This window comes from Nicotiana attenuata, chromosome 4 (genome assembly GCF_001879085.1).
Source record: "Nicotiana attenuata strain UT chromosome 4, NIATTr2, whole genome shotgun sequence".
Lineage (NCBI taxonomy): Eukaryota > Viridiplantae > Streptophyta > Magnoliopsida > Solanales > Solanaceae > Nicotiana > Nicotiana attenuata.
This window is the reverse complement of record NC_031992.1, coordinates 2,731,945-2,749,718: the sequence shown is the minus strand read 5'-3', so window position 1 is coordinate 2,749,718 and position 17,774 is coordinate 2,731,945. Positions and strand designations below refer to the sequence as shown.

Genomic DNA, 17,774 nt, shown 5'->3' with positions numbered 1-17,774 from the left:
CAATTATGACTTGTGTGCAAAATTTGAGGTCAATCGGAATTGATTTGATAAGTTTCGGCAAGGAATGTCGAAGTTGGAATTTCCTAGTTTCATTAGGCTTGAATGGGGAGTGATTCGTATTTTTGGTATTGTTTTATGTGATTTAAGGTCTCGACTAAGTCCGTGTTATGTTTTGAGACTTGTTGGTATGTTCGGACGGGATCGCGGGGCTCGGGTGAGTTTCGGTGTGGTTTCGGACCATTTCTTGGCCATTTTAGCTGCTGATTTTTTGCTACAACAGTGTGTTGTGCGATCGCCGGTAATTGGCCGCAATCGCGATAGTAAAATGGGAGAAATTAGCCAGTGATTCGCGATCGCGGAAGACCTTTCGCGACTGCGTAGAGGAAACTTTCTGCTGCACTGACCCGACATTGAAAGCTTATATCTCGTAATTTATAAGTAATTTGGTGATGATCCAAAAATAAAAGTTGTAGCCCTTTATGTCTAATTTTCAAAAAATCAAACTATTTGGCATTTGGAGTTGTGCACAAAAAGTTATGGTTGGTACACTACAGGTTGTCCGGGAAGATGTTTGAAAATCGCAAAGAAGAAATTTGTGTTGCACAGGGCTGATTTTGGCAGCATATATCTTGAAATCTATAAGAAATTGGGGGATGACCAAAGCATGAAAGTTGTAGATCTTGGTATCTAATTTTCATAAAGTTAAACCATTTATTATTCGGAGTTTTATACAAAAAGTTATGACCATTACACTAGAGTATGTCCGAAAGAGTTGGAGAAGGCCGTTGGAAAAATTTGTTCTTCACGATAGCGGGAGAATGGCCGCGATAGCATAGAGTAAAAAAATGCTGGAAAATTTTTGTGCTTCGCGATCGCGGGAGTTTGCCGCGATCGCATAGGGTAAATGACTGGGCAGCAGATTTAAGTTCTGAAAGGGGGACTTCGTTCCATTTTTCATTTTTAACGATTTGGAGATCGGGAAAGGGCGATTTTTGAGAGATTTTTAAGGGAAAAAATTGGGGTAAGTGTTCCTTATCCTATATTGATTATATTTGATGGTCTCATACTTAATTACATCGTGAATCCGTGGATTAGTGGAAGAAAAATCATATTTTTATAAAATCTTCCAAAAATGTAAAATGAAGATTTGAAAGGCAATCCGATGTCAGAATTTGATTATTGTTATATGGTTGGACTCGTCTCGGAATGGATTGTACTGCCAACTTTTTGAGCGAAGTTGGGAATTTTTATAAATTGTTGAATTTCAAGCATTGGAGTATATTTTTGATTAATTTGCACGTTGTTTAACTAGTTTCGGGTTGAACGGCACCAATTTGGATCCTTAGAGCGAAATTGTGACCGGAAAGTGGTTTTAAAACGAGATAAGTCTCTTTTCTAACATTGTAAGAGGGAATTAACCCAATAGGTGAATTGATTTAATATGTGCTTCTATTGTGGGGCTATGTACGCACGAGGTGACGAGAGTCCGTACGTAGCTACAAATTATGCTTATGTCCAGGTAGTCCAGGTAGTCCAGGACCCAAATCATGTTATACTTCCGATGTTTGCACCCTACTAGTTAATTTAATTGCTTAACTCATATTGGAACTTGATAAAGGAATTGTAAAAGGTTAAACTTCATTTACTTGAATTTTGGATAGGTCACTTGACTGTTAATGAGAATTGGTATTTCTTTTGATATTATCCTCTTAATAAATCTTGAGTCGGTTGTTTTAATGTATTTATCTCTTCTTGTGGAGCTGGCCGAACGCCTCGGTAGCAGATAGATACATATATGGTTCGTGCCGTTCGACCCTCGATAGTGCACAGTTTATATATTGTATGTTGGATCGGACCGTACGACCTCGGCATAATTCGTGCGTAATAATTCTTGGAGTCCAATTATAATTGATATTGTTTCATTGGCTTAAGAGATAAAATTTGTTAAATAATGGAAATAAATTTTGGATTTACTTATTAGGGAAAGAATTGTTTATTTATTTCTTGTTATTGAGTTTTCAACTATATTTATATAATCCATGCTTAATTATAATATTGGTACTTTATTGTTAGCCCATAGTAAGTGTCGAAGCCGACCCCTTGTCACTACTTTTTTGAGGTTAGACTAGATACTTACTAGGTACACGTTGATTTACGTACTCATGCTACACTTGCTGCACATTTTGTGCAGGTATATATATGTCTAGTGGTCTTGTGGGCGCAGAGGCGCAGCTATTGCGGGGACTTAGGTGAGCTGCATCCCATGTTACGAGTCCCCAGCACACAGAGTCTCCATCAGAGTTATTTATATTTTTCTAATCTAATTTGTATTCTAGACAGGTGTTGTATGTTATCATATTTCCTACTTGACACTCATTCACTTGTGACACCGGGTTTTGGCGGTGCTTACAAGTTGTTCATCGTTGTAGTTTGTGAAAAATATTATCATTTGTCATGCAAATTCTATTCATACTATTTAATTAATGAAAATTATGATTTCAAAAGAATAAAAATGAGTAATTAAGTGGGTCAAACATAGTTGACTCGCCTGACGGCAGCGTTAGGCGTCATCACAACCTATAGTAAATTTTGGATCATGACATAAGTCAAAAGAGAGAATTCCATTTGTCATATCCTGTTAATTATTAATCAAATAGTATATCATTGTATTTGTAATGTGATTATTACGAGAGACTCCATAAAGAGAAAAGAGATGGTCCGAGTGGCTAAATTATATACTATATTCGGTGACATTGAAAGTAAGTATTTCTTCAATTGTTCAATTAATGGTGGTTCGACCCGCTATGCTGTATGGGGCTGAGTGTTGGCCGGTCAAGAACTCTCACGTGCAGAAGATGAGAGTAGCAGAGATGAGGATGTTGAGATGGATGTGTGGGTGTACCAGGCGAGATAGGATTAAGAATGAAGCTATCCGGGACAGAGTGGGAGTAGCCTCCGTGGAGGACAAGATGCGGGAGTCGCGACTGAGATGGTTCGGACATGTTAGGAGAAGAAGCATTGATGCCCCTGNTTTGTAGAAACAAAATTCTGTCCCATTATCACCACCGGCCAATTACATACTGCTCCTGAAAATCTTCCATCATAATGACTGGGTGGTTCTTGTACTGACTCCCTCCCCAACCCCGTCACAGAATGTCCATGTGTCTGTGGGTGAGTGAAAAAATAAGCCATAAAATTTGAACTTTCAGGTACCCTAGACAATCCTTTAAAAGCTTCCTGCATTCTACAACTTCATGCAATGCACACTACTAATAGTCAACATACATAAAGCATATGTAAAGTATCCCCTACTAACAAATGAAGTCCTAACAAACAAAACCATGAGATTAAAATTGCTTCCTAATACCAAACCAGATCAAAAAACTAAATTGGGTCCTAACTGCACAAAATAAAACACTTAAACTCTCCTCACAGCATGCAGAAATCATTGACTTGACTACTTCCACAATTCTGCTAAAATGGCTTGGCAAGGGGAAGGTTACTATCTGATAGTGTAAACATACCAGTCCTTGTTCTAAAACTGATATTGGTACAGGCAGCCTAAGGTCAGCAACCAATCCCGGCAATGCTCGAGCAAGACACCTAGCAAGAGTCTGCTTGATCTCAGTTGACCGGCCATCAGATAACACAATTTTGCGAGGATATTGACTTCCATTGATAGACAAATACTCCTCATTAAAGCTTTCATCATTGCCATATATGAATGACAAGGACGATGATGATATCCATGTGAAGAGGGAATTAAACATCGTAGCGAAAGGTGACAGCTGAAGAAAATTGAAAACACACAGAACCAAAAAAGGTTAATAAGGGAATGTTACTAATGGAACATGTAGGAATAATAGGTCCTATCTTTTTTAGTGACCCTCATTTCAATTGATTGGATGCTTGAGCACTCAGAGATTTTCGTGAGTTCCTCGTATATAATAAAGTATCTTCGCCCCCCTTCCACAACTATTTANTGTTGTAGATGGAGTGTGTGGGTGGTACCACGGCGGAGATAGGAGTTAAGTAATGAAGCTATCCGGGACGAGAGTGGGAGGTAGCCTCCGTCGGAGGGACAAGATGCGGGAGTCGCGACTGAGATGGTTCGGACATGTTAGGAGAAGAAGCATTGATGCCCCTGTCAGGAGGCGTGAGAGGTTGGCCATGGAGAGTTTAAGAAAGGGTCGAGGTAGGCCTAAGAAGTACTGGGGAGAAATGATAAGGCAGGACATGGCGCCGCTTCAGCTCATTGAGGACATGATCCTTGATAGGAGGGTGTGGAGGTCGAGGATTAAGGTAGAAGGTTAGTAGGTAGTTTATAGTGTTTACCAATAGGCCTAGTAGCGTGCATGTCCCTTCATATTCTTAGATTTTTATTACGATATGTGATTTTGTTCGCCTCAGGTATTGTATTCCCGTTGCTATTACTTGATACTACTTATCTTTTATCTCTCACTTTTTCTCTTCCATCTTTCTTCCTTCCTTGCTTGCCTCTTCCTCTTCTTGCCCTTCCCGAGCCGAGGGTCTATTGGAAACAGCCTCTCTACCTGCATTAGGTAGGGGTAAGATCTGCGTACAGACTACTCTCCCCAAACCCCACATGTTGGGATCAAACTGGGTTTGTTGTTGTTGTTTTCAATTAATGGCATTACATCAAATTGCCTTAATAAATATATTGGATTAAAAACTTACATAGAAAAAATGGGTATTTTAAATTAGTTTAGCTAATAACTAAACCAGCATTCGGTAAGCAGGGGTTGTAATATAATCATCAGTTATTATAATGGGAATAAGATGGAAATGACATCACCTATTAAACTAGTAGCCACACTTCCAGTAAAAATAAACATATTTACTATTCTACTCGCATCTTAAACCAATGACGTAGTACAAGGATGACAATTAGTAATTCATTTATTTTTGCAGGGGTTGTAATATAATCATCCCAGAATGATAGCGTCAGAGGGAAGGCACTGCATAGAATTTGCCTACGATAAGCCAGATGAGAATATTCCTAAGATAATTTCTGTGATAAATACCTTGATACAATTTTATTGAATCATTAAACGTTAAAAGACAGAAACCTACAATTACTGGGTAATTCGTTCCTTTTTTTTACCCAACAATAGTTGACTAATGATAAAAGGACAATCCATTATTATACTGTGCAACAGTAAGAGAGTGACAGATTGTAAGGTGGACCGATAATATCAAATTGGTCTCCAATCTCCATGTATTAAAAGCAGCTAATTGACTAAACAAATTCATGATTGCATTAATATATTTCTGCTCTAATCAAAACAGCAATACTTTGCTGGCTTGTCTGAATTATCCACGTTCAAGAAATGATTACACAGTCATACATTGTTAATTGATTACCAATTTTAGGTATGTGACATATGTCAACTGGTCCACTTGGTCATGCCATCAGGCAATTTAGTCCTATTCCATTGTGCTTCACAGCCTAATAAAACGGTACAAGGGTAAAGTTGGTTACATAAAGAAAAACAGCAAATTATGTATCTTTTCAAATATACATTTATTATTTAACCATAACTAAATTATATGTATTCATACTTTAATTTATAACTATGAAAGTTAAATTGTCTAATTCACAGTAAACATCGAGTGAAGCAATTTCTAGTTTTCGACCGATTCCTTCGCCTTCCCACTCACCCATTCCTGACCTTCTCAAGAACTGAAAACATCAGTGAAACAAATATTCTGAACTCCAGCTTTAAGGCATTAGGATTGTACCCTTTAGGTATTCTGACCAAGTAGCAATCTTACTCGAGAACCTACAGAAGGTTTAGAATTAAAACCATTTAGGGGTCGTTTGGTATGAGGTATAAGAAGGTATAAGGGTGGCATACAAATTTAATACCACCTTAATACTCTGTTTGGTTAGCAAACCAGGTATAAGTTATCCGGTGTTAATTTTAACACTGGGATAACTTATACCTTATAGAAGGTGGGGTAATTAGCACCGGTATAACTTATACCTTCTTCTTAGAAATTATGCAATTGTCATTCTTAATACAACATACCAAAACAATGAATAAACAACAATCCCAGCATAACTTATCCCAATATAACTTATACCTATATAAATCATATTCCAACCAAACGACCCCTTAAAGAAACTACTCTGACTAATATATGGCAGCGGCAAAACCAGAACAAAAGGCACCTTCCCATGTACATTTACCACAGCTAGTAAGCATGTTGGTTTCAGGCAGGAGAAGGAAAAGGTAAAGGAAATAGAAAATTGTTCACTTACTTCACTTAGACCAAGTATAGAAGATTTACTTCCAATCATTCAATACTGTTAGAAAGGAAGTAAAACTGAGACACTTCCTCCTTCCGCCGGCTTCTAGATGGTTTCGAAAAAACTGTGGGGTCACTACTTTTCCTTCAATCCTCTTTTACTTCTTACCACATGAGGAAAAAGATGCTTCCCTCTCAATGTATATCCAGTTTTCCACTCAATCAACCCCTCTTTACACCTCAAACCAAAAATGTTATTAGCCCGCAGAAGAATGATATCGAAGAGAATCTCGTCAATAATGAACCATCTCTATAAAACATAAACAGATATGAACAGAAGTTGCAACACCAAATATAATTATGACTTTTGGGCACACTTTCCAGAACTACTTTCTCTCATGAAAGTTTAGAGAAGGAAGTCTGCAAAGCCGTATTATATCAAATTAGCCTCCACTTTGCATTGAGAACTGAGGCACTCGACCTAGTGGAATGATTAGATCTTTCATGATCTCATATTCTGCTGCGCTTATCTGAGCACCATCAAGCACCTGTTTAGCCGGCCAAAGGGAACAAAAGAACTTCAGTCCAACCCATACTCACAATACATAGTCAAAAAACTACTAACATCTCATGCCGGAAACTCTGAAATCCTTTCCTATGATTTTAGTTTTCGTACAACACGATAAGCTGTCATTATTTACTCCTAACAATGTAAGTGAATATTCTACTACTAAGTACAGAAGCAGCACCCAGGATCATTTTCTGAAATATTCAAGTTCAACTTAGTGATAGCTTCTACCATTACCACATAGGCATTTATGTCCTTTTATGTAATCTGGAAGGTGGCAAACCTAGTGAAGATTAGGAAGAAACAACTAGACCTTGGGAAGGGGGATACCAGAGAAGAAAAGTTAAGAGTGCAAAAAGGAGAACAAAATTGCATGACAGCAACCAAAGTACAGCTTTGGAAGATGTTCAAACTAACATTACAATCAAAACAATATACTACATATGAAACAGAACATGAGAACGTAGAAGCGTATAATCCCAGAATTCTACCTTTGGAAGCAAAGTCCTTCTCCCTGTCATATATGGAGTCAGTACAGGTATCCTACATATGGAAAGAGCATCCAGAAACAGAAGAACAATTAGTTGCCACTGCTTCATCCTGAATGCAGGGAGTGGATCCACAAAAGACATTGTATCTATCAAGAGAACCTGCACATGTCAAACGAAGAAGACATGTGATGATTACAACATTAATTGTGACACACAATGATATTCTTAAACCACCAATACCCATCATCTACCCAACTACGCATCACAGCCGACGGGGATATGTGAGTAGATAACCCCCTACACGCATAGAACCTCCTACAGCTTTGAAAATAAACATCAAACATCATTAAAAGTATGATGACGCAAATGAAAATACTAAATCTCACAAGCTCACATTCAGCAACTTCAAGAGTCATAGCCAACTTATCCCATTAATTTGTTTGTAGAAACAAAATTCTGTCCCATTATCACCACCGGCCAATTACATACTGCTCCTGAAAATCTTTCCATCATAATGACTGGGTGGTTCTTGTACTGACTCCCTCCCCAACCCCGTCACAGAATGTCCATGTGTCTGTGGGTGAGTGAAAAAATAAGCCATAAAATTTGAACTTTCAGGTACCCTAGACAATCCTTTAAAAGCTTCCTGCATTCTACAACTTCATGCAATGCACACTACTAATAGTCAACATACATAAAGCATATGTAAAGTATCCCCTACTAACAAATGAAGTCCTAACAAACAAAACCATGAGATTAAAATTGCTTCCTAATACCAAACCAGATCAAAAAACTAAATTGGGTCCTAACTGCACAAAATAAAACACTTAAACTCTCCTCACAGCATGCAGAAATCATTGACTTGACTACTTCCACAATTCTGCTAAAATGGCTTGGCAAGGGGAAGGTTACTATCTGATAGTGTAAACATACCAGTCCTTGTTCTAAAACTGATATTGGTACAGGCAGCCTAAGGTCAGCAACCAATCCCGGCAATGCTCGAGCAAGACACCTAGCAAGAGTCTGCTTGATCTCAGTTGACCGGCCATCAGATAACACAATTTTGCGAGGATATTGACTTCCATTGATAGACAAATACTCCTCATTAAAGCTTTCATCATTGCCATATATGAATGACAAGGACGATGATGATATCCATGTGAAGAGGGAATTAAACATCGTAGCGAAAGGTGACAGCTGAAGAAAATTAGAAAACACACAGAAACCAAAAAAGGTTAAAAAGGGAAAAGGGGGTTTCTTGGGTGGGGTGGGGGGTGGGGGAGCAGAATGAAGAGAGAACAAAAACAATAAACATCAGTAGCAACTTTCACAAGTGTAGAAGGTTTGATAAGCAACTTACATTCAAATTAAACCCCTCTGGTGGACTATCATACCAAGAGTCCTCTGATTCAAAAACATCATAATTTGGCACCCCTGGTTTTCTTGGCCATTTTAAAGGAGCTGGTTCTATATCAAGCACCTCATCGTTCTCCTTAAGTATTGCTTCATCCACTTTTTGTGGAGGTGGCAATATTATAATCCCGGCAGTGGACACTAAAAATCACATGCACAGCAGAACTCAAAAGCTATTAGATCCAAAGAGTGTATGTCTTACTCATAAAATCTCCATTAATATTCCTAATATGGAGAGTCAATGAAATTGTCATACCAGCATCAGGGACATCAGAACCTGAGGCAACAGCCTCTGCTGCTTGTTTTAGTGCTGCTGCACATGCTTCTGCAGATTCAAATCGATATGAATCATCATCCTCTTCCATGTTTGTAGGGCCTGATTCCCTATTAGCTTGATCCCCTTCTTCTGATATTTCGGATGAACTCTCCGTTAATTTTCCAGTGCCATTATCAACATTTTCATCAGCCCAAGTAACTGAACGAGCCATTTTCTTGTACTTTGAGGATTTTAGAGAAGATCTGAGCGATTGTTTTTCACGTGCATCATCTGATGCATATTCTCTTCCGGCATCAGACATATTTAGTACCTCAAGACTTTTGTTCTTGACATCATGTTGGCAAGGACCAGAAGACACTTCTCCAGTGTTAAATTTATCGACCTTATAACTTCTATTATTCGAATCTGTTTTTTCTGTTTCTTCTCCGGAATGCAACTGCAAGGCATCAACTTGCTTCCCCAATATAGAAACATCAACATCCCTAACTTCATAGCTTGTTCTTGTTTGTGCTTCTTTAACCTTTTTACTTGAGACAGCATTTACAGGTGCTGGTAACTTTGAAATGCTATAACCATCTTGAGTTATTATAGTGCTGGAAAAGTCCATCTCATGTAGTATCATGTTTTTCTCATTTTGGAGTTTGGCCTGCTTATTCTTGGAACCTGACAAATTAAAAGTATTTGTCTTGATCAACAAAGGCGTACATTGATTAGCTAGAATATGAAGTCTCTTACTCTAATATTTCAATTGAAGTGACTCCAGCAAACATAAGCGTGTAGGTTCTTTTCTCTGCTAACTACATATGCACATTTAGATCATTAAAGTTTTTTCTAGATTTCAAATGTAGTGAGTCCAGCAAGCATAAGTGTGTAGGTACTTTTCTCTGTTAACTACATATGCACATTTAGATCATTGAAGTTCTCGTACCTTTCTTAATGTTGTTCAAGAGTGCTGGCTTCACATTTCGTTCTCTCTGGGGAACATAGCCTTCAATCGCGTCAGATGGACCCATCCACTCTTCCATTGAAACTTCACCACCCTTTACATCCACCTTTTCCTGAATCTTCAACTTGGATAATCCTAGATCTCCATTTTCCTTCACATCCTCTGTGGAATGCAAATGCAATCCCACAAATAGCTTCAGGACTTCATTAAGTTTTGCTGTATTTAAAGTAGAGCTTCTCTCGTCTTGCAAGCTACGGGCAAATGCTCCACTGTTGACAGCACAGTTTGTTGAACAGTACATGTATGTTTCATGAAGATCATAAACTTTATGCTCCTTCAATGATATCCGGTAGTGTCCCTTCCTAGGCCTTTCAGAAGGCAGAGAGTTGCTGCAAAGAGGATAACCACACATGTTTGCTATTGATCGTTCAGTTACTACATCCTGATAATCTGTCCGAGACAGCAAAGACCCAGCAGCAAAGAGTTGGTTTTCATCTTTAATGCCTTCAAGAAGATAGAGTTGCAGCTTGTGGATAGCATCTTTAACAGCGATGACTTCTTCATTTGCCATCAGAGAACTCTTCCCAAGTACTGATAACAAGCAAAATTTCACTCATAAGTTCACAAAATACATGACAAGAAATAGATATTGAAAATGAATCTCACCCATTATGCAAGTTACAAACCATAAAAGTCCATGGACACCATAGCATATATGAGAACATCTAATATAGCATTTAATACCTTATACCAAAAAGGCTAACTTATTTGGCTAAATTACTAGATTTGTTCAAAACAAAACAAAATCTAGTCTGAAAATAATACATTCTACCAGCAATCTTTTTTTTTTGGCTAAATTACCAGATAGCCCCTCAAAGGTGGCACAATTTGTCAGCTAGACATACAAACTTAGATAATGATCAAATAGACACTTTTGTTTTGTAGGTAACTTAGCTAATGATCAAATAGACACTTCTGTTTGGCGCGGGTGTGTCCCATAAACAGATGCGCGTGAGAATGACTTAAATTAGGCTTTTCTCTATTAACTTTCCTCAAAATGTATTTAATTTTTTTTTACTTTGCAACATATAATCCATGTGTGTCCCCAATTTCACCTTCCTCCTTGTGCACTAATTTTTCTACAGAAACAAGCTCCTGCCTATTTCAAAGATCAAACTACCGTCTTGAATAAAATGCCTACTGTTCACATTGCCACATGGAAATTTCAACAATAACCCATAAAGAATTTAACAGCATATGAAGCCAACTTGCCCACAGTTTAAACAACCATAGATCTTCTCCAACTTAATCATAAAGTAACTTGTGAAACACCAGAAGCTTGAAACCTTTCTTTTAGTTTCAACAGAAACTGGGATGAACAAATTAAAATAAACAGACTTCCTAAAAAATTGCCGAAGTATGCATTTGAATTTATGAATATGTAACGTCATCATATTTAGGAACTTGGACAACATCATTGTAGGACCAAATACACAAAAACGAAGAACCAAAAAGAAACTGGCTCGACCCGAAGCCCTGTTGAATTTCCCTCAAGGATTTTTAAGAACTCCATGCAAGCTGTGGAGTAGATTGTTTTGACCTTGAACTGTATCCGATATCGGCGAGAACATTTGACAGTTACAATCAGTATTCAAGGGGGTAACAGCTAAGGTACTAGGAATCTAATCCGAGAGCCATTAAATTCTTCTAAGCCAATAAATTATAGTTAGGGCTCCTTGAAATAAGGAAATTGAAGGAGTGTATTTCCTCTTGGCACTCAAATTAGGGCGTGCGGGTTATACCTTATGCGGGGCGTTTGCGGGTTCAAGCTATTAGCGACATGTGCAATTATAAAAAGTTGAAGCCATATTGTGGCCTAAAGCTAACCATCCCTTCTTCCACTTCAAATTTCTAAACTTTCCTTTTTTGTTTGAAATGAAGGATCTAATTTATTACTTGTAATAATTTGATCAACAGAAACAGAGATATATACCTTAGAAATAATATCATACCCAAGTTAGAAGCGCGGTTATTTTACCTCAGAGCCAGAGTCGGTTACAAGCTTTGAATTGTTGTCGATTTGGCAAGGCAACGCTTATATTAGTAGTACTCCAGTTAGTAAAAGGAGAACCTTAACGCTGCGTTTTTGGAATTGAAATTTACACTTGCACCCTATTGTATTGTGTCTTTTTTCTATTTACTTTTTTTTTCTCTTTGATTTATCCTTAACTAATCTCCTTATTTCCCTGGGAAAAGGTTAGTGTTAGATTTTGAGACAAATGCCATTTACTCTAAAGGGGGACAATGCAAATATCATGTTGTTTACCGTAAAACGGTACAGTTGAAATTGTAACGTGGTTTTATAGACACGTGGATTAAATTGATCCGAGAAAATAAAATAACAAAGAACAAAAGTGAGTACAATAAAAATAATTGAAGAAAAGACAAGTCTGGGCCTTGAATTGAATTTCTCCAAGAACAAGAACACTGCCGAAAACTAAGTATTGGTAAAATAAAGTTTTGCAGAATAAGAGAGTAGTATTAGCCTTTTCTCATACAAGTATTTCATGATCTCTTACAATAAAATGAAAGTCTCTATTTATACTAGAGCTACGGGTGCATGATTACAAATCATGCCCCCTTAATTACCAATATTAATGCTACAAGGTACTCCCTCCGGTCCATAATAAGTGACCAATTTGACTTGGGCACACCCATTAAGGAAATACTAAATTCTAGACAAAAATAGTTAGTGTGACTAAACTACCCTTAATTAAATGTTGCAGCATGATTTAATGTAAGGAGTAAAAGACATTTTAGGGATACGTACATAAGGGTAATTTTGGAAATACAAATTAAATTTTTTATTGATTATATAAATGGACACTTATTTTGAACCAAAATAAAAAGACAAATTGGTCACTCATTGTGTACCGGAGGGAGTAATTAAAAGGTGATAAATAATAATAAAGGGTAATAAAGGCTAATAAAGGCCGAAGGAATCTTGGGGTCATCTGTAACGGTCACATCTTGAATTGCTTCTTATTCGGCCACAGGTTTGTATTCGGTGCCACCATGGTTGAGTCATCACTTACTGGTCATTCTTGACACGTGTCGCTTCCTAATTCATCTCTTGAGGCCGGTTTTTACCGTATACAGAGTCCCCCACTTTCCGGTTACTCACTGAGAGTGTGATGTGACCGGGAAGTGGAAAATTTTATCCTTTCTACCCTTGCCACCGCTGTGGTCCCCCAAGTTTTCTAAAATTACAGAATGCTAGAACTACCATCTAAAAGTTTTCTATATCTTCAACTTAGTTCTAGTAAGTGAAAATACATGTAAGCTATTTTATATGTAAGAATAATATGATTATACAAAAAAGAAACAAGAATCTAATATTTAGTGAGAAAGCTATACTGATAAAAGGTATCTTAACACTAAAATAGAATTAATCTGCCTTAAAAAAAATTAGCTATACCTATCAAATGGTTTACGATTAACGTCAATCCCTTTACCTTCTTCAGCAGCTGTATTTGATCCCTCGGCTACCTACCAAACCAATATAACAGTATTAGGTGAATATTAGCCCGGAATAATATAACAATTCTAATACAACAATACACACATAGGTCAAAAAATACTCCTTTTGGAAAACACAAACATACTTCAGTTATTTTTATTTTTTTGTTCTTATCTCATCTTCAGCATTAAATTCAATTTTTAACAGGTCATTTCAGTATGAGAGTTTTTCTAAAACATAAGGAAATTCCCATAATAAAGTGAAAAATAGTTCTATGAAACAAAACGAGTCAAAAATAAAGAAATAAAAGGCTGCATTTCAATCTGTGGAAACTTCAATAAGAGAGAATATATCTGGGAATATAGAGTTTCAGAAAAGTTTAAACACTTAGTTTACAAAATCAGAAGCATCAAACAACAACCGAAAAAAATATCAAAATTGTGTACACGCAATATGAGTACAATCCAATACCAAACAAAATAGCAAAAATTAAAACAAACATCAAACCAACTGAAAAGAAAAATAACAAAAAATAGATTCGAGAATTAAAGATATGAAACAATTAGAACAAAAATTGGAGAAAATCACTACACTCCCAAACAGGCATGAACCCTACCACATAGAAAAGAAAATATTTGACTCTAGCAACGATTTCTCACTGTCGATTTGAAACCTAAGAAACAGAATTATCAATATTTTAGGGAATGGTTTAAATTTTAACCAAATTCTGAACCCTAGCAACAATTGGGGGAGCGAGAATTACCAGTTAACCGAGGAAACCCAAAACTTGGACGAATTTACAGTCTAACTAGTGAGAGTAGAGAGGCGAGAGACGTATCGAGCCAGTTTAAGATTGGGGGAGTAGAGAGATAGAGAGAGAAGTGAGCAGAGAGACAGAAATTATGGAGGCCTGCGGGTCTCTAATCGGGTGTTTTAATTAGATATAGTAGCGCGGTTTAAAATCGCCGTTATATGCGCCGTTAGTTTAAATAATTCAAAAGAATATGTATCAATTTTAACAAGAACCACCATAATTTAACTGCCGTAAAAAATCTATGTTTTTGTAGTGAATTACCTAACAATTAGAAGAATGAACTGAAAAGAAAGAAATTAACTCGCAAGGGAATTTAATATATCTGATCAGGAACGTCATGTACAAAAACATACGTTTAAGTTCTCCGATTGCTATGAAAGCTTGTTTACAGCAAACCGTTTATGCAATTCGAAATTATTTCACATCGAAAAAAGAATTTTTTAATTAGAGATTTTTATGTAAATTTTTGAAGTTGACAACAGAATTCTAGACTAATAATGTAAACTATATTACATTATTAGTACCATTCTTGAAGTTAAACAAATTTGACGACATTATTTGGTAAATATTTTATTGTTTTTTTATGTAATTTTTAAATATGTAAATTTATTTTTTTAAATTATAAAAAAATTAATATGCCAAACAATAACTATTCATCAATTCAAATTTTTTAAATTATAAAAAAATTAATATGCCAAACAATAACTATTCATCAATTCAAAGCAAGTCAACTAAAATTTTTACTATCCACATGGTTTCATTTAATTACCTCTTAAATTGACTAATTTTACCTAAGTTGTTAACCTTTTTCCTTTATCCGCATTTAAGACTAACAAAGTGAGCTCAAAGTAGGTGCAGTAAGGGTCTGTTTGGAAAGCCACCAGGTAATTGAAATTGGTGTAATTATTAGGTAGTAATTACACAGCCTGGTAATTACACAATTGTGTAATTACGACGATATATTTGTTTGTCATAGTGTAAATACAGTGTAATTACAAGTTTAATGTTTGGTTGCATAAGTGTAATTACATAATTAAATTTTAAATGAAGTAATTATCAAAATTTAAAAGTTAATATAATAAATATATGCCTATAATTTTTTATAAGTATAAATGATATTGTATTTAGTATTTAAGACATATATTTTTTTCGTGAATATACATTAATTAGTTAGTATCATATATTTATACTAATATTGTAAAAATAGTTTATACATATTCCAAATTACTACAATTTAGTTTAGATACTTACAAAAACTAAAAACATATATTTTGTAAGAACATCATAGAATTCATGTTTGATAAAATAAATTAATATTTATAAATATAATGTCATAACATTATTCAAATGTTTGTCAAAATTAATCTATCATAACTAAAATGAACAACATGCAATGTGAGCCAATACTACTAAAACAAGTAAATTGGCACCATGAAATAACATAATTTCAAAATCCAAAAAAAAAAAAAAAAAGTTTAACATATGTAAAATTCAACCTTATTAATAGTAAGTTCCACTACAACTTAAGATTAGGAAACACAATAAGTTTATAAAAACACTTAATAACGAAATTTTACTTTAATTGCATCACTCATTATATACCAAGTTTGTTAGTGACTCATAATTTCTAATATTAGAAGGTGTAGTTTCAAAAAATAAAATAATAAAATAAATAAAAAATAAAATAAAAGCAATTACACGAAATCACAAGAAGTAAAGGTAGAAAAATAAAAGATAAATAATGTACAAAAAAATAATTTAAAATTTCAAAAGAAATTAAAAAGTAAAAATAAAATTTAAAAAGTAAAATAATAGAAATAAAAAATTATAAAGAAAATAAATTAAAATAAAAACAAAAAGGCAAGAAACTAAAAGGCAACCTTGTAATTACACAATGTAATTACCACCAATTCTCACCTCTCCTTGAGAATTGGACACCCAATTCCATGCTGACCGAGTAATTACTTGGTCAAACAAATATGGCAAACTGTGTAATTACACCCAATTATATTCAAATCCAATTCCTAGGTGGCTTTCCATACAGGCTCTAAACATATCATAGGGAGAACTATTAAGGTTCGTCTGGTTTAAAATAAGATCATTCCAGGGTAATAGAATTCTAGAATTTCTCATCACCCATATGAGATAATATCAATAGTTTGGTATAAAATTAATCTTAATATAACTAATATCAATAACAAAACAATGAATAAATAATTTAATATGGAAATTAGTATCGTACAATAACCAAATCACCTCTTACTACGAAGTCAAAGTAGCAAGTTTAGCTCTTTTGAACATAGGTACATTAGATTGGCTTACACTAATCTATACTATACTAATGAGGCTAAGGTTTATGTCTTTTTCTGTATAATTATAATTTTTATTATATACAGATTGAAGTCGTGCCTAACTCCTCCATCATAGTGATGGATTAATTTTATTTTTGTCTCACACAACTGACACTAGTTGAGTGAGGCCTCTTTTTATCTCACATATTTGCGTATCCATATCTTACACATATGGGTCCATAAAATTCTGGGACCCACACAGCTGTAAGATAAAAAAGAGGCCTCACACAACTAGTGTCAATTGTGTGAGGCACAAAATAAAATTTTCGCGAAAAATCCAAAAATGGCCAGTTTTTCGCCTGGTCAATCAAATGTAGCCACATAATCACCGGTCAACGAAATTTAGCCACTAATTTAGTGCGGTAACATTTTGTTGACTAAAATACCCCTGCTTTTTTTATTAATTTACGCGACTTCACCTTAAATTCTTCTTTTAACAAAACTTAACAAAATCTTCCGGCATTAATTTTCAAATCGAGTTATTAGGAAAATTTTCGCCGTCAATCTGTAAATCGAAATATTAGGAAAATATTTCGGCGTTAATCGAGGTATTCGCAAAATCTTCCGGCGTTAATTTGCAAATCAAAGTGTTAGCAAAATCGTTCTGCGTCAATCTGCAAATCGAAGTTTTAGCAAAATTTCCGTCGTCAATCTGCAAATCAAAGTAAGCTCTATCTAAAATTTGTCTAATTATTTAAATTTCTTCTACGATCAAGAATTCAAACCATAAAATTCAAAGTATCAGTAAAAAAATTTAATTTTTCGAATTTTTGATTTGTTTTTAATGCTTTAATATGTGTTATTGTCTAATTTTCTCAATGTAGAACATAGCGCCAGTATAATTTGTTGCACGTTTCTAAATTAATATCTAAAGCGAAGATTTTTCCAGCTTATTATACTGGAAATCTCATAAAAAAAGCATTATAATTCACTTGAAGTATGTTTCGTTAATGTAGATATTATGTTATAATATAATTGAGTTTTGTTTGAATCCAGTATATTTTACGGGACATCACGTGTGTGTAAGCTTTTCCTCCAATATGTTATACTGGATAAGTTCTAACACTAGAATATAATTGAGTTTTGTTTGAATCCAGAATATTTTACGGGACGTCACCTGT

At 35.2% G+C, this 17,774-nt stretch overlaps 1 protein-coding gene across 2 annotated transcripts; it reads right to left on the bottom strand.

Annotated features, from left to right (window-relative positions):
* LOC109224829 (putative RNA polymerase II subunit B1 CTD phosphatase RPAP2 homolog) lies at positions 6,264 to 14,401 on the bottom strand. 2 transcript variants are annotated; one of them, XM_019389371.1, is made up of 8 exons: positions 14,252 to 14,401; positions 13,447 to 13,517; positions 9,951 to 10,559; positions 9,002 to 9,685; positions 8,693 to 8,886; positions 8,266 to 8,529; positions 7,333 to 7,491; positions 6,264 to 6,821 (listed from the first exon to the last, which is right to left on the bottom strand). In XM_019389371.1, exons 3-8 carry the CDS (start codon positions 10,537 to 10,539, stop codon positions 6,717 to 6,719), a joined length of 1,995 nt encoding a protein of 664 aa, XP_019244916.1. In that variant the 5' UTR covers positions 10,540 to 10,559; positions 13,447 to 13,517; positions 14,252 to 14,401; the 3' UTR covers positions 6,264 to 6,716. The 2 variants fall into 2 exon arrangements, with proteins under 2 accessions (XP_019244916.1, XP_019244917.1); XM_019389372.1 differs by having other exon boundaries at positions 13,447 to 13,513.

Bases quoted from the DNA above. Each gene is read 5' to 3' on its own strand.
- LOC109224829 (XM_019389371.1), bottom strand. From the start codon at position 10,539: ATGGCAAATGAAGAAGTCATCGCTGTTAAAGATGCTATCCACAAGCTG. The intron at 9,686-9,950 runs GTACGAGAACTT...TTAATTTGTCAG, and splicing joins CTTGAACAACATTAAGAAAG to GTTCCAAGAATAAGCAGGCC. The intron at 8,530-8,692 runs GTAAGTTGCTTA...AATTTTCTTCAG, and splicing joins CAGAGGGGTTTAATTTGAAT to CTGTCACCTTTCGCTACGAT.